We start from the raw sequence: 14569 nt of genomic DNA, 5'->3' as shown, positions 1-14569 counted from the left end.
ACCTACAGTACTTCATCTGCACGCCAGCTGGTCCCTCTAATTGACAGTAAGCCATTGCGAGTGGAAGCCCACCTGCAGCACTGCTGCGAACGCAGTAAATGCAGTAATGCATTATGGGTAGCACTTTGCTGCCACGGAACTCCCATCCGGAGTAATCCTTACTAGACGGTCCCCTTCTGGTCCCCTTTATAGTGCTGTAAAAGCCGCTCCTGAACTGGCTCTTTTGAATTTGTGCATTTGTGTCTGCTGGTGTATGGGAGAGAGATACAGGAGGAGACAAGGAGAGGGACAGAGACAGAGAGGTGTGTGTGTGTGTGTGTGTGTGTGTGTGTGCGTAGAATTGCATATGATCAAGTTGTGATAATGTTTTATTAAAATTTTCATTCTGACATACATTTTAATGCCATTAGCCAATATCAGCTAATTATGTCTTAACAGGAGAAAAGGAACACAATAAACAGAGAGAGAGGGGGACAGAGGGAGAGAGAGAGGAAGAGAGAGGGAGAAAGAGGGGGAGAGAGAGAGGGAGAAAGAGAGGGAGAGAGCGAGGCAGAGAGAGAGAGGGAGGGAGGGATAGAGAGAGAGTGAAAGAGAGAAAGAAAGAGAGAAAGTGAAAGAGAGAGAGAGGGAGAGAGAGTGAAAGAGAGAGAAAGAAAGAGAGAGAGTAAAAGAGTGAGAGAGGGAGAGAGAGAGAGAGTGAAAGAGAGAGAGAGGGAGAGAGAAAGAGAGGGAGAGGGAGAGATGTATGTCGGTGGCAGTTGCATGCTCAGTGTTGCGGGCAGCTCAGCCCTGCAGGCCGCGGTGCTGGAGAAAATGATTGAATTCTGAGGCGCAGAAAGCTGACAAATCACTAAAAGCGCTGTTAAAACGCTGTAAAAAAAAAACCCCCCGCGCATTAATCACCGCCTGACAGTTTAATCATCCTCAGAACCGGACCTCAGTCGGACTGCCGGACGATGCCCAGCGTTCGGGCAGCGAGAACAATCGCGGCATATTTACCCCCCCCCCCCCGCTGCCGCCGCCAGAAACGCGCTTATGATTTATTCGAAACTATCAAGGGACGCATTCGATAAATCTCAGACCGACGTTATTAATGAACGGAATCACAAAAAGCCTGCCTTTCCAAATTAACCCCGCTAACTGAACTGCCGTCCGGCCGGGCCTACACATAATCACTGAATAAAGCGGGGGGGGGAGTGTTTGTTTAAATAATACCGGGCGGTCGCGAAGACAACCTGGATCCAGCGCGCACAAACCTGGGGAGATGCAGGCACGCTGGCGTTGAGCAGAGAAGTGAAGGCTAAGCTCTTCTTGCACACCGCGCCGTGACAGCGAAATTAGTATTCCATACAGCTCTGAACACGGGAACGTAAGGAAGACTCAGGATCTCAAAACCTGCTTCTGTTTTTGTTTTTGTTTGTTTCCTCAGCTTCTGGTGTTTGTGTGCGTTTGTGTGTGAGCGCGAGTGTTTTTGTGTTTGTGCATGTGTGTGTGTGCGCATCTGTGTGTATGTATGTGTGTGTGCATGTGTGTGTGCGTGTGTGTGTACGTGTGTATGTGTATGCGCGTGTGCTTGTGTGTGTGTGTGTGTTAGTGTGTGTGTGTATGTGTATGCATGTGTGCGTGCTGTGTGTGTGTGCGTGTGTGTGTGTGTGCATGTGTGTGTGTGTATGTGTATGCATGTGTGTGTGCGTGTGTGTGCGTGTGTATGTGTATGCGCGTGTGCTTGTGTGTGTGTGTGTGTATGCATGTGTGCGTGCTGTGTGTATGTGTATGCATGTGTACGTGTGTATGTGTATGCACGTGTGTATGTGTATGCACGTGTGTATGTGTATGTGCGTGTGCATGTGTGTGTGCGTGTGCATGTGTGTGTGCGTGTGTATGTGTATGCACGTGTGCTTGTTTGTGTGTGAGTGTGTACAGTACGTGCGCCGGTGCGTGTGTCTGTCCTTCAGATTTGTTTCTGCGTTTGTCTGCGCTGGTCGTCTCACTCTCATTGGATGGTACATCCTTTCCCAACCTCGGCCTTCACTGTGAAATGCCAAGTTATAAATCAGCTAGTGTATTTACCGCTGTAACAATACAGCCATAAACAACTTTCTAAGTTACTGCCGCAGAGTTATGGTCAAGGGTGTCCGCCATTGTCCTCTGATTTCCATGAAATGTATTCATTTGATTGACACATAGCCTGGCACAAGGCTGCGGTCTGGCGGTGTTTTTGTGTAGAGAGGTATCTGTGTGCGTGGTGTGTTTGAGCGTGCGCATCACTGGGTAGGTGGGCGTCGGCATGTTCCAGAGTGGGTGTGTCCCTGGGTAGGTGGGCGTCGGCATGCTTCAGAGTGGGCGTGTCCCTGAGTAGGTGGGCGTCGATGTGCTTGGGAGTGGGGGCGTGTCCCTGGGTAGGTGGGCGTCGGCATGCTTCAGAGTGGGCGTGTCCCTTGGTAGCTGGGCGTCGGCATGTTTCAGAGTGGGTGTGTCCCTGGGTAGGTGGGCGTCGGCATGCAGAAGAGTAGGGGCGTGTCCCTGGGCAGGTGGGCGTCGGCTGGCATGGCGCGTCTGGGTGAGGACGAATGGCAGCCAGGGTGTCTTTCGCTGTAATTACATCTCGCCCTCCTCCTTGGTTCGCCCCCGAGAACCGAATCAGGAGAATTATTCCTCCAGTAATAGAATTACACAACGCACAGCAGCCACAGCAGCATCGAGAGACCCGGATATTTAATGTCTTTTATGAAATATTAACGAAGTTGGTGGTTTTAATTATCATCCCTGTCTTATTGGAGCTCTCTCTCTCTCTCTCTCTCTCTCCACTCTCTCTCGCTCTCGCTCTCCCCCCTCCTGCGGGATGGCTTCCGTTGGTTTAAGAAATGGAGAGTTATTAGCCTTCCATTAAGTGACAGATTGGATCATATGTTATTAATGCGATTATGTCTCCTCTGTCCTTCCGCGTCCCCCCTTTCCCCCTGCACTGAGCATGCTCAGTAGGCGCGACTAGTGACTAGGAAGGCACGCGCTGAACCTTTTTGAGATTTTCTCGCCGGCGTTAAGCGCTGCCGTGGTCTTAGCTTTCGGCTTCCTTCGGCGCGGTTATCAGGACCCTCCCCAGACAGACGCCCGTCGGCAAAGCGGTGATGTGGGATTTTCGAGGTTCCCGCGAGGTTCCTGTGAGTCCACAGTCGGGCCTCAGGTTTAATTCTGAGGCCTTCATTGCGTCGTGCCTCAAATAAAACAGCTGAATGCGCCTAAAAGCTAAAACTAGCATCTAACTGCAAGTCAAAGTTAGGGACAGACATTACCTGGATCCAGGCCCGTGACTTCACTCATTCCCCAGCGCTTGTAAATGGTAAATGGTGAATGGACTGCATTTATATAGCGCTTTTATCCAAAGCGCTTTACAATTGATGCCTCTCATTCGCCAGAGCAGTTAGGGGTTAGGGGTTAGGTGTCTTGCTCAAGGACACTTCGACATGCCCAGGGCGGGGTTTGAACCGGCAACCCTCCGACTGCCAGACAATCGGTCTTACCTCCTGAGCTATGTCGCCCCTATGGTTTGTGCACTCCGATGGATATCAGTAAGAGATAGAAAGGCAAGTAAGTAAGGGTGCAGGAGGGCAGGTGCGGGTAAGTGTGGGGTAGTGCTGAGGAAACCTGGGTTCTGACGCGAGACGAGTGTTCGGACTGCAGACGGGTCCCCTGCCGTCGATGCTCAGCCAGCGTGCGATCCTGTCGTAGAGACCGACGAAGTGCAAGCTACAAGTCGCCCTGGATGTGTGTGTGTGTGTGTGTGTGTGTGAGAGAGAGTGTGTGTGTGTGTGTGCGTGTGTGCGTGCGTGTGTGTGTGTGTGTGTGTGTGTGAGTGTGTGTGTGTGTGTGTGAGTGTGTGTGTGTGTGTGTGTGTGAGAGAGAGTGTGTGTGTGTGTGTGTGTGTGAGAGAGAGAGTGTGTGTGTGTGTGAGAGTGTGTGTGTGTGAGTGTGTGTGAGTGTGTGTGTGTGTGTGTGTGTGAGTGTGTGTGTGTGTGTGTGTGTGTGTGTGTGTGAGAGAGAGAGTGTGTGTGTGTGTGTGTGTGAGAGAGAGAGTGTGTGTGTGTGTGTGTGAGAGAGAGTGTGTGTGTGTGTGTGTGTGTGTGTGTGCACCTCAAACAAGTAAAAGTAACAAGAGACAGGTGAGGACAAGTATCTCGCCCCCATGAGCTGGACGATGGCGGTACAGGTGAGGACAGGTGTCTAGATCCTTCGAGCTGAGCCCCCGCGTAGGGGTATATTTTTAGGGGGGGCGGGGGGGGGGGTCTCGTCCGGGATGAGGTACGTCGGACGGCCTGACTGCGACAGAGCGAGTGCGAGCAGAGAGGACGTGGCGAGGAGGCGTGTCTGACGGAGTCTCTCTTCCCGCCTCTCTTCCCCCGCAGAGATCAGCCGGGTGCGGAAGGACATGTACAACGACACGCTGAACGGCAGCGCGGAGAGGAGGGCCTCGGAGCTCCCGGACGCCGTCGGGCCCGTCGTGCAGCTGCAGGAGAAGCTCTACGTGCCCGTCAAAGAGTACCCCGACGTGAGTACGCGCCACACGCCTCACTTCCTGCTCACTTCTGCGCTTAAATGAGTATTATTACTTCGTTTATATTTATTATATATATATATATTTTTTTTTTTTTTTTTTGGGGAGGGGGGCAGTTAGGACAAAGGGTTGTGGGTCAAGAGGGATGGGGGGGGGGTCCAACAGTAGATGGGGTTATGGGAGGAAGAGGGGGGTCAAAATGAATACTGGATACAGGCACAGACAGGGATCCTGTAACTTAGCACACCAAATATGGGGGGGGGGTGGGGTTAGGACAAAGGATTGTGGGTCAAGGGGGGGGTGGGGGGGGGTCTAACAGTGGATGGGGTTACAGGAGGAATAGGAGGGTCACGGTTAATATCAGATACAGACACATACAGGGATCCTGTCGCACCTCAGCACGACGAATAAAGAAACGAAGAGAGTTCGGAACTAATTGCGCAGCGGAATACTGTATACCATCGGTTTAATTACAGCGGTTGTGTGAGTCGATACAATCTCATTTTCCCGACGTTGGGAAGTAGGCCGATGTCCAAGCTATCGATCTGGCCGGGGGACGCTGTGGCTTGGCGTCTGCGCTGCATCCTTATTGAAACCTGAAGGACGTGCGGCGTAAACTCTATTGTCCGGCAGGGTATTTAATGCGCAGAATTTACGGTGCTTGAATACGCATTATTTTGGCAGTTAAATCACCGGCCAACGACGTCGTCTGCATTTCTTTATGTCCACCGACTGGCCTTTTTAAGTAGGAGCGTCTTCTTCTCAAGACAAAACCGCAGGTTCGGTCTGTGCTCGGTGCAGTTTTTTGAGCTAAACTTCCCTGTCAGATTTTTTTGTAGACAAGGCCATTTAGCATCCGCGAATGCTTACCTCTGCATTCTACCTATTTAAAAAAAAAAAAACAGGACAGCTTGTTACTAAGCTGGTTTTTCATTTTGTTGTCAGCCTCACTGTTCACAAAACACTGAACAGAAATTTTTAAAAAGTGAGCCACTGTTGGAGAAAGTTTCTATGCTTTTTGTCCATGACGTATGGACTCTCAAAATATAACAGGCATACTTTCAGTTTTCAGCCTGTTGTTTACTTTCAGTATCATACAGTTAGGCACCCCACACGCAATTGATAAATTATCGCCAATTCAAATTCAGTTACACTGCTCGTTAAGACCTGCAACAACCTCGGTTGAACCAGAGGATTTTGGGTAATGAGGAAGCACAGGGGAAAAAGAGGAAGTTGGCAAAGTCACAGGAGGAAACCACCCTCATTCTGCCTACTCACATATTTACTCCATACCCACCATAAATAACGTGACACCAATCCACCATTCATACACACATCCTTTTCTGGCAGATTTCTGTAGCTTTCAATTTGAACAAAATCTAACCAACCGGCTTTGTAGAACTTCTAAAAAGTCTGGACTTGGAAGACACGGCGAGAAGTTTTCTGTGAGCGACAAATTCAGACGGATAGGGCCTGAGCCCTAACAAGAACAAGTAAAACTGATCCTTTGTGGTAAATTTAAAAAAAATAAAATTTAAAAATAGCCTAGGAGTCAAGAGGTAGACAGAACCGGAGATAGAAGTGCTATCCAAAATAAATAACAGGTGCGCCCCCCCTTTCTGCTCAGTCTTTAATTCTCTGATATTTTATTTGCGGTGGCTTCAATTTCGCTTAATCTTCTGAGCAATCGCGTTCGGGGGCCTTCCTGGCTTAATCTGCCCGCGCCCAGGGGAACGAGCCGAGCTCAGAGCCGATTGATCCCAATTAACTTGTTCCATTAGCGCTGATTCCTGCGTGGGCAGCATTAATGGAGCCGCTTCATAAGCAGCGCAAACACCGCCCGGGACTAAGGCCCGGGCCTTTCATTAGGGCTGAGGGGAATCGGGCCTGTGACGCGCGGGCCTGCCGACGAGCTCCCCGCGCCCACACCTGGGGGGGGTTGGGAGAGCCGAATTACAGCGCGTCCCCCCCCCACCCACCCCCGAAATAAGGCAGCAGCCCTAGCAAGGAGCACAGAACTCAGACAGCCAAAAAAAAAAAACATCTTTTAACCAGAGAATCAGTCATCATTTTGCACTTGTTGCAAGTATATAAATAGTTTTTATTTTTTGGTTTGGTTTGTGTGTGTGTGTGTGGGGGGGGGGGGGGGGGGGCGAGGCCATGTGCTCAGTGTTCCGTGCGCTGAGTGTTCCATTTGCCAAATAAATGACTCTTTAGGGACCGAGGATGATTTTTCGGGCCTTGCTGTATCCCACAGCTAGCCATACTCGTTCCCTGGTTTTTATTTGCTCTTTTTTTTAAAATCTTCCAGTAGTTTCTCCGCCATTAGTATGTACCAGCAGTGCCCAGACATGCGGCGGGTATATATTCGGCTCAGCGCCAGGGCCAGGTCAGCGCGAGCGCCCTGCAGGGGCACCAGCTCTTAGTTAGGCATGCGGAGGGGGTGCCCGTCTGGGTGCCCCTACGGGGGCAGCAGTCTGCGTGGCAGGGCACTCGGGGAAGGTGTGGGCAGCAGGCTCTGCGAAGACGGACACAGCCAGACGAGCGCGGGCACCGCCATGTCTCCCCTGAGCGGGGTACTCAGCCCCACCGGCTTCGGTAAATAACCAGGCCGTGTGACGGCTTCGTGTACGTTTACAGAAAGCAAAGCCGCGCGCGTCGTTCCGGAATGAGGATGAGGACGTCTGCTAAATCCCTAAAATGTAAATGTGAACCCCCCCCTCCCCCCCATTCCCAGGAGGAGGAGGAGGAGACGTTGGGTGTGAGTAATGATGTCGGGTGTCCTTGCTTTGCTGCTGGCTGTTCTGAAGGACAGATAAGATCATTATTGCGGGGCTGAGGTTAATTAGTGGGAATGGCAGAGGCGAGATGAGAGAGCCTCCAATATCCTCCAGCGGGGAGGACGGCAATCCCCCAGAGTTCTCGGCGTGTGGCTGGCCGGCCGGCCGCCCGCCCGCGCGCGGACCGCGGCGCGCCTCTCCTCCGCATCGACGTTAGCGTCGATGTTAGCGTCAATGTTAGCGTCGATGTTAGCATTGATGTTAGCGTCAATGTTAGCGTTGCCGTTAGCATCAATGTTAGCATTGCCGTTAGCATTGACGTTAGCATCGATGGCTAAAGCCGGCCCGAGCGCAGAGGGCCTTTTGAAGAGCTACGTCGGCGCCTCGCCCATCGCGACAGGGGGGCCAAAGGGCAAAAAGGGGGGGGGGGGGGGGGTTCTTTGAAGCTGCTTCTAGGGTGAAATTTGGGGGGCGGGGTGTGGGGGGAGGTCTCAAGGGCAGGCAAGTGGTGTGGACCCCGGAGGGGGGGGGGGGTGGAATTTCGTAGCGCTAGGTGTGCCGAAGATGAAAGGGGGCCTTCATCGCGGAGGGAGCGCTCTGTATCCTTGTGTTCGGGGCAGCTGGACTGCAAGGTTTCCGGTTATTTTTTCCTCGAGCGTGGAAATCCTGTTTGGGTTTGGGAGCGAGCAGCGGCACGCCGGGCCTCCCGCTGGTTCAGTTTGAAGGTGAGAATGGGCGCACCCCTCTGCGGTATGGGACAGGGACAGGACTGAGAGCCAACGCCTCCTTTACGGGAAAGCATTATGAGAAGGAGAGCAAGCGAGAGAGAGGGAGAGAGAGAGAGGGAGGGAAAGACCCCTTCATGTCCACAAGCCGTTTTGGGGCGGAGCGCAGCAGTTCCCTCCCCCTGCCCCGGAGGAGGGAGAGAGGGAGATTTCGGGGGGAACGAGGGGATACGTCGAGCCGCTGCAGAAGCCGGCCCAGACAATCCGGCGTTGGGATGGGGTGATGACGGTTTATTCGGGGGGTGTGGGGAGGGGAGTGGTGAGGAATGGAATGCGGTTGTTTTTGTGAGGCCGGTGGCTCCCCGGTGATTCCGCCTTTTTTCGTTTTTTTTTCCTCGCGAGCGTGAGCGTGCGCACGTGCGTACGCGTGGGGTGGGGTAGGACGCAGCGGCGGCGGCGGCGCCTCCGCCGAAATTAATTTGTTCTGTCAACGGGGCGCGGCGGCGCCGGCCTGGCAGCGCACCCGATCCAATTTGCCCGACATGTTCGCGGGCCGGGGGAATAAAAAGGGGGCCGGCCTTGGAACAATACCGCCACCGCACACACCGAGCGCCTCTTTTCATTCGCTCCCCAACCCCCCAACCCCCCACCCCCCGCCAGCGCGCCGTACGGCGTGTGTGTGGGGGGGGGCGTCAGGACCGACCTGATTATAAACACTATCAGTCTCTCTATTGTAACTCGGAATCATATTGTGCTCTCTATTTCGGTATGAGGGGAAGGTGTGGGGTTTCGGGGGAGGGGGCGGGGGAGGAGGGGAGGGTGTTGGCTGTGACACAGGTTGAATGAAAGTGCTGTCATTCGTCATTTAAATGTGTGCCCTTTGCTGGGTCAAAAGCGTCCGGTGTGGAGATGAGCAGCTACCGGTGATTATTAATCATTACAGTCGTGCGGGGAGCGCATCGACTCTCTTTCAGTTCCCGCCTGGCCTTGTCCTTCCTTCAGCAACCTTCTGGGGGGGGGGGCGGGGGGGGAGGCAGGGGTGTGTGTGTGTGTGTGTGTGCGTGAGAGTGTGTGTGTGTGTGTGTGAGAGTGTGTGCGTGCGTGAGTGAGAGTGTGAGTGTGTGAGTTGTGTGTGTGTGCATGTGTGAGATGTGTGTGTGTGTGTGTGCGAGTGAGTGAGTGAGAGTGTCAGTGTGAGAGTGTGTGTGTGTGAGCGAGAACGAACGCGGGGATTTGTTTATCAGGTAACAGTGCTTCAAACTGGCGTGATCTACTTGCCCTGACCTTACTGTGAAACATAAGAATCGTCCCCGTCTCTCTCTCTCCCTCTCTCTCTCTCTCTCATTTGACGGCTTTTCACACAAAAAAAAAAAGCGGTTCCCCTCCAGGAGTTGTGACACTGTTTTAATTGAACGACGGAGAGAAAAACCAGGCGCCATAAATCAACATCAGGGGAAGGGAACTGGTAATGAAACGCAAACTACTGTATATTAACCGGGGTTGAGTCGGCGGCAGAAGACAGAAGAGCAGCTGGCCCTGATGAATTCGCTTTCGGGTCGCGGGCGCGACGAGGGCTCGGGAAGCGCGGCGACCTTGGCCCGGGACAGGTCGCTTACCCATCAGGCCACAGACACGGGGAGGGGGCGAGGGAGGGGGGGGGGGGGAGGGAGGGGCCGGACGAGTCTAATTAACGCAGGTATGCTGTATAAATTAGGTCCCCTCATTACTATTTCATAACAAACACAAACAGAACCAGAGGAGAATAATGTGGCAATAAAGAGGAGGCTGTGGTTCAGTGGTTTGCTAATGAAGGTTAATTATACGTAATTAGGACAATAATAGAGCTAAGAACATTGTCCATATTTTTTTATTGCCGTGCAGTTGTCGCGATTAGTCACCTAATTCTGTCGGCGTGCCACGATAAACTTTTTCGCTAACGGGCCAGGACACCCGTTTTAGAACCGCGCGTAAATGCGTCATATAAAAATGAAATAAAACGCGATCGCGTAAAATAAACATGAATCCGTCATGTGCCGCGGTGATACGCCGAACGTTATTGAAATAATGACCGATAAGACTTGAGCGAGCGAAAGCCGCTCTTAATTCATCCAAGAGCTTCGCGAATGCGCCACGGTGATAAAAAACAGCATTTGATGAAAGGCACCTGACGTGACAGGTGCACGGTCGAGAAAGGAGACAAAAATAAGGACATTTTAACTCCAGAGTTTCATTCGGGGTATAAAGCAAACATGACAGGCCCGTGACAGAGCCCTCCAGTCTCCTCCTCCAGAGACCGGCCCGCGTACGGCAAATTCCTTTTTGTCTTTTCGGCTGTTGAAGGTTTTATTTAAATATTTCCTTACTTTCCTATTTTTATTAACGTTTTTTTTTTTTTGGTACGTCTATCCGGCTTGCGACCGGGGAAAGGCGCGGAGCTCTTGACTTTGCCTGTAATGGAGTTTTAAAGCTATTTATATCGCTCCGAAAGAAAAAAGATTCATAATTACGGCGGACGTGGGAAGATGAATATTCACTGGGTGTGTGTGTGTGTGAGAGAGAGAGAGAGAGAGAGAGAGGGAGAGAGAGAGGAGAGAGGAGAAAGAGAGGGAGAGAGAGAGAGAGGGAGAGAGAGGGAGAGGGAGGGAGAGAGAGAGGAGAAAGAGAGGGACAGCGTGTGAGAGAGAGAGGGAGAGAGAGGGAGAGCGTGTGAGAGAGGGAGAGAGGAGAAAGAGAGGGAGAGAGGGAGAGAGGGAGGGAGACAGGAGAGAGAGAGGGAGAGAGAGGAGAGAGAGAGGGAGAGAGAGGAGAAAGAGAGGGAGAGAGAGGAAGAAAGAGGAAGAAAGAGAGAGAGACAGAGAAAAAGAGAGAGAGAGAGATCTGCCCTTTGTTCTTCCCTCCCAACCCTTGTCTTCCATAATAATGAAAACAAAAGACTTCCTGAGAAAGGAATTAGGAGCCGCGCGATATGAAAATCCATGAAATAATTAATTTGCCCGTTACCGGCCGCCGCTCGTCTATCTGGGTAATAAGATCATTGGAGCCGTGATGGAGTCCACTCCACTTAGGCCCCTAAATGGCCCTAATCACATTTTCTTCTGCTTTTTTTTTTTCCTTTTTTTTTTACCGTGGGGTTGATAGAAAATATGCTTGAGATCTATTGCTCAGATTGAGTAAACAGGGCTAATGCTTTTTAACCAGAAATTAGGAATTCCATTACACCCAAATGATTTTTTTCCTCCGCACCCTTCATTAGCTTTCTGTGGGCTCTTGAGAACCGCGCTCGTCTGAAATACGCCTTTGGATTCCGTTTTTTTTTGGGGGGGGGGTGGGGGGCGGAGGCTCCAATTAAACTTAAGTAGCGTGCCACTCGCCATAAGGAAAGACCCTTCTGGCCTCTCAAGCACAGAGCGCCAGGCAGCGGGAGCGAGCCTTCGCACGGGGAAGTGAGCATTTCATCGCGAAAGGGCAGGTCTTCGGCTGGATTTCCTTTTTAGCCTTTTTCTCCAGCAAGAGTCGCAGAACGCTCAGAAAAAGGTAACATCCGCGGCAACAGATAAGCTTTGCTTTTCTAAAAAAATAAATAAATAAAATAAAACAAAATAAAGTGCTCCCATTAGTTCCGGAAGAAGTGAGAAGTGGGAAACACTGACGGAGCTGTGCCTGTGTTTAAGGCCAGAGCGCGGGGTTCGTTTGAGGTGTGCGCTGAAACAGGAACTCGGAGAGATACTCTGGCTGCTGCTGACGGTCAGACCTGCGCTGGGGTTTTGTTTAAAGTGAAGTGGGTGTGCAGAGCAGGGAAAACTGCTAAACCTGACTGTGATACAGGAAGTGAAATGTCACCGTATGCACAATATGAGACTGTCATACAGAGGTACCTGTACAAAAATGCACATACACACACACACATACACACACACAAATACACATACACGCACGCGTGCACACACACACACACACACACAAACACATACATACACACGTGTGCATACACACACACAAACACTCACACAGACGTGCACGCACACACACACACACGCACAAACACACACGAATACACACAGGTGTGCATGCACACACACACACACACACACACACACACACACACACATCAGTACTAATAACTGACACCAGGGCTAAATATACGCAGGTACGCGTGGCCCTCCCAGGCCCGGCCGTGTGACGGGGGGGGGCGGGGGGCGGGGGGGGCGGGGGCGGAGGGGCGGGGGGGGGGGGGGGGGGGGGCTCTTTAAAAGGAAGAGAACGGCACACAGTGACCCTGAATCAGAAACAGCTGCCGGCGCATCACTCAGCAAACTGACACATAAGGTTAAACACTTTAAGGGGAACAAGGGCCGCCCCCCGCCCCCCCCCCCCCCCGCGTCCCCCCGTCCCAAACGCAATGCGCACGGCTGTCTGTACCGCGCTAACCTGCCACCGCTAATAATGTCACGGCAAAGACACCCCCCCCCCCCCCCCCCCCCCCCCTACGGTCTGCGTCTGAGGAGGGGGGAGAAGGAGTTTAAATTCATTACACCCCCCCATTCCGCTTTAAAGCACACGCTCAACGCCCCGCTCCGCTATACTCTCAGGCATTCAGCACTGCCGAGTGCATCACACTGCGCCGGCTGACATGGGGGGGGGGGGGGGGGGGCAGGAGACATCTATTTCACAGGGGAGGGGAGAAAAATAATAGATGGCGGTTTATTATTGTGATGGGCGTGGGGGGGGAGGGGGGCGGGCGGTGGGGGCGTAGGGGGTGGGGGGGGGAGCTGGAGGGTGAGTTAGGCGAGGATAACTGAATATCTCAGACATCCCCCCCACTCCCCACCCCCGACCCCCCTCCCCCCCACCCTGACCGTGAAGATGTCCTGAATGTGTCAGCGTGCGGACGGGGCGAGCGGAGGGCCGGGACGCGGGGGTCAGTGTGTTGGCGGGGGGGGGGGGGGGGGGGCCGAGCGAGCGTGTTGGCGGGGGGGGGCGGAGTGAGCGTGTTGGGCGCGGGGGGTGGCGTGTTGGGCGCGGGGGGTGGCGTGTTGGCGGGGGGGGTGGCGTGTTGGCGGGGGTTACGTTACGCTGCGACGCCGCGGCGTACAAGCCGGCTGCGTTTGTGATCGTCCTTTCTGTGACCGGCTGTGCTCGCCGGGGTTCACGTCAAAATTCACCCTCCTGTCGAAAGGGGGGGGGGGGGGGGGCACGTTTGGAATGGGAGGGGTGCACGGTGCTGGGTGTGTGTGTGTAGGGGGGGGTCAACCGCACCCCTTTGAACCGCGCCGGGCGCTACTCTTTAATGTGACAAACGACGAAACTGCCGCGAAATTCTCTGCAGGCTACATGCGCAGAAATTAAAACATCCCGTTTCCATCCAGGATTGACTAATCTCCGGCGAAAAAAAAGTCATTAATATAACATCAACGCTATTTTAGAAAAGTACAATAAATCAGCTGCGTTAAAAACGGTAAGCGGCTTGCAGCTCTGAACTAGCACGGCTTTTAATTTCATTCGAGGCCGCGGCTGTCAGTCACGCACGATGCTCTTTTTTTAAAAGAGGGCCTGAAAGAGATGTAAATATGTTTTTTTAAACTCTCCCTAAACGGAAACGCTTGCTGGGGCAGTAGCCGCGGCTGCGGCCTGTCTTACGTCTGCCCTGCCGGAGGAGTGCGCCTCCTGTACAGGGTGCAGATAAGAGGTGCTGGAGTGCGTCTGAGTGCAGAAGTGCAGCGTTAGCTAGCCTGTTCGCAATGCGTTTTAAATGGGCCCGCGCAACGGCGCGCAGGCTGGGGGCACAGATGCGTACGCGCACGAACATTTAAAAAAAAAAAAACACACACACACACACACACGCAGACACAACTCCTGTGTATATACGCGCACACACACACCCACCCACCCCCGTGCATACACACACACACAGACGCACGTGCACACACACACACACAGACATGCGCGCGCGCACGCACACACACAGACATGCGCGCGCGCACGCACATAAACACACCCAGCGACGCGCACACACACACACTCCCGTACACATAGACACACACACTCCTGTGCAAACACAAACACACACATACACACAGACGTGCACACACTCCTGTGCATATGTGCACGCGCGCACACACTCATATGCATACACATACAGCTCATTATAAAACAAATAATGTGCAGTATAATGAAGACGGTGACAATGAGGACGAAGATAATGATGATCATATTATTATGACTATCAAACCGTTTCGCAATTTGGACCATTTGAATAACGCGTTAAAAAAATTGAGACGGTAACAATGCACAGTGTGAAATCGTTAAAAACGTTGTGAAACACGCAATACCAGAGGGCGGGAAAAAAAATGCATCATCACAAGGATTTTTGAAAGAGGTGCGAGTAAATTAGGAAAACAAAGAAACCAGATGAGCCCCAGCCTGCAGCAAACTGTGGAGAGAGAGAGTTAGAGATTTAGGAATGAAGTGTTACTTAAAGCAGCTTCTGCTGTCATTAGATAAAAGTGTAATAA

At 52.5% G+C, this 14569-nt stretch overlaps 1 protein-coding gene across 3 annotated transcripts in view; it reads left to right on the top strand.

Annotated features, from left to right (window-relative positions):
* LOC118217949 (protein quaking) overlaps window positions 1-14569 on the top strand; it is a 97516-nt gene that overhangs the window by 23961 nt on the left and 58986 nt on the right. For all 3 annotated transcript variants that reach the window (XR_004763335.1, XM_035400205.1, XM_035400204.1), the window contains exon 2: window positions 4404-4546. Coding sequence is in view for 2 of the 3 variants with exons in the window: in XM_035400205.1 (XP_035256096.1) it covers window positions 4404-4546 (143 nt within the window). In the remaining variant the exon portion in view is untranslated. The remainder of the gene's footprint in view (window positions 1-4403; window positions 4547-14569) is intronic.

Source organism: Anguilla anguilla, chromosome 18 (assembly GCF_013347855.1).
Source record: "Anguilla anguilla isolate fAngAng1 chromosome 18, fAngAng1.pri, whole genome shotgun sequence".
Classification (NCBI taxonomy): Eukaryota; Metazoa; Chordata; class Actinopteri; order Anguilliformes; family Anguillidae; genus Anguilla; species Anguilla anguilla.
The sequence above is the reverse complement of the archived record's forward strand: the minus strand, read 5'-3'. Positions and strand labels throughout refer to the sequence as shown.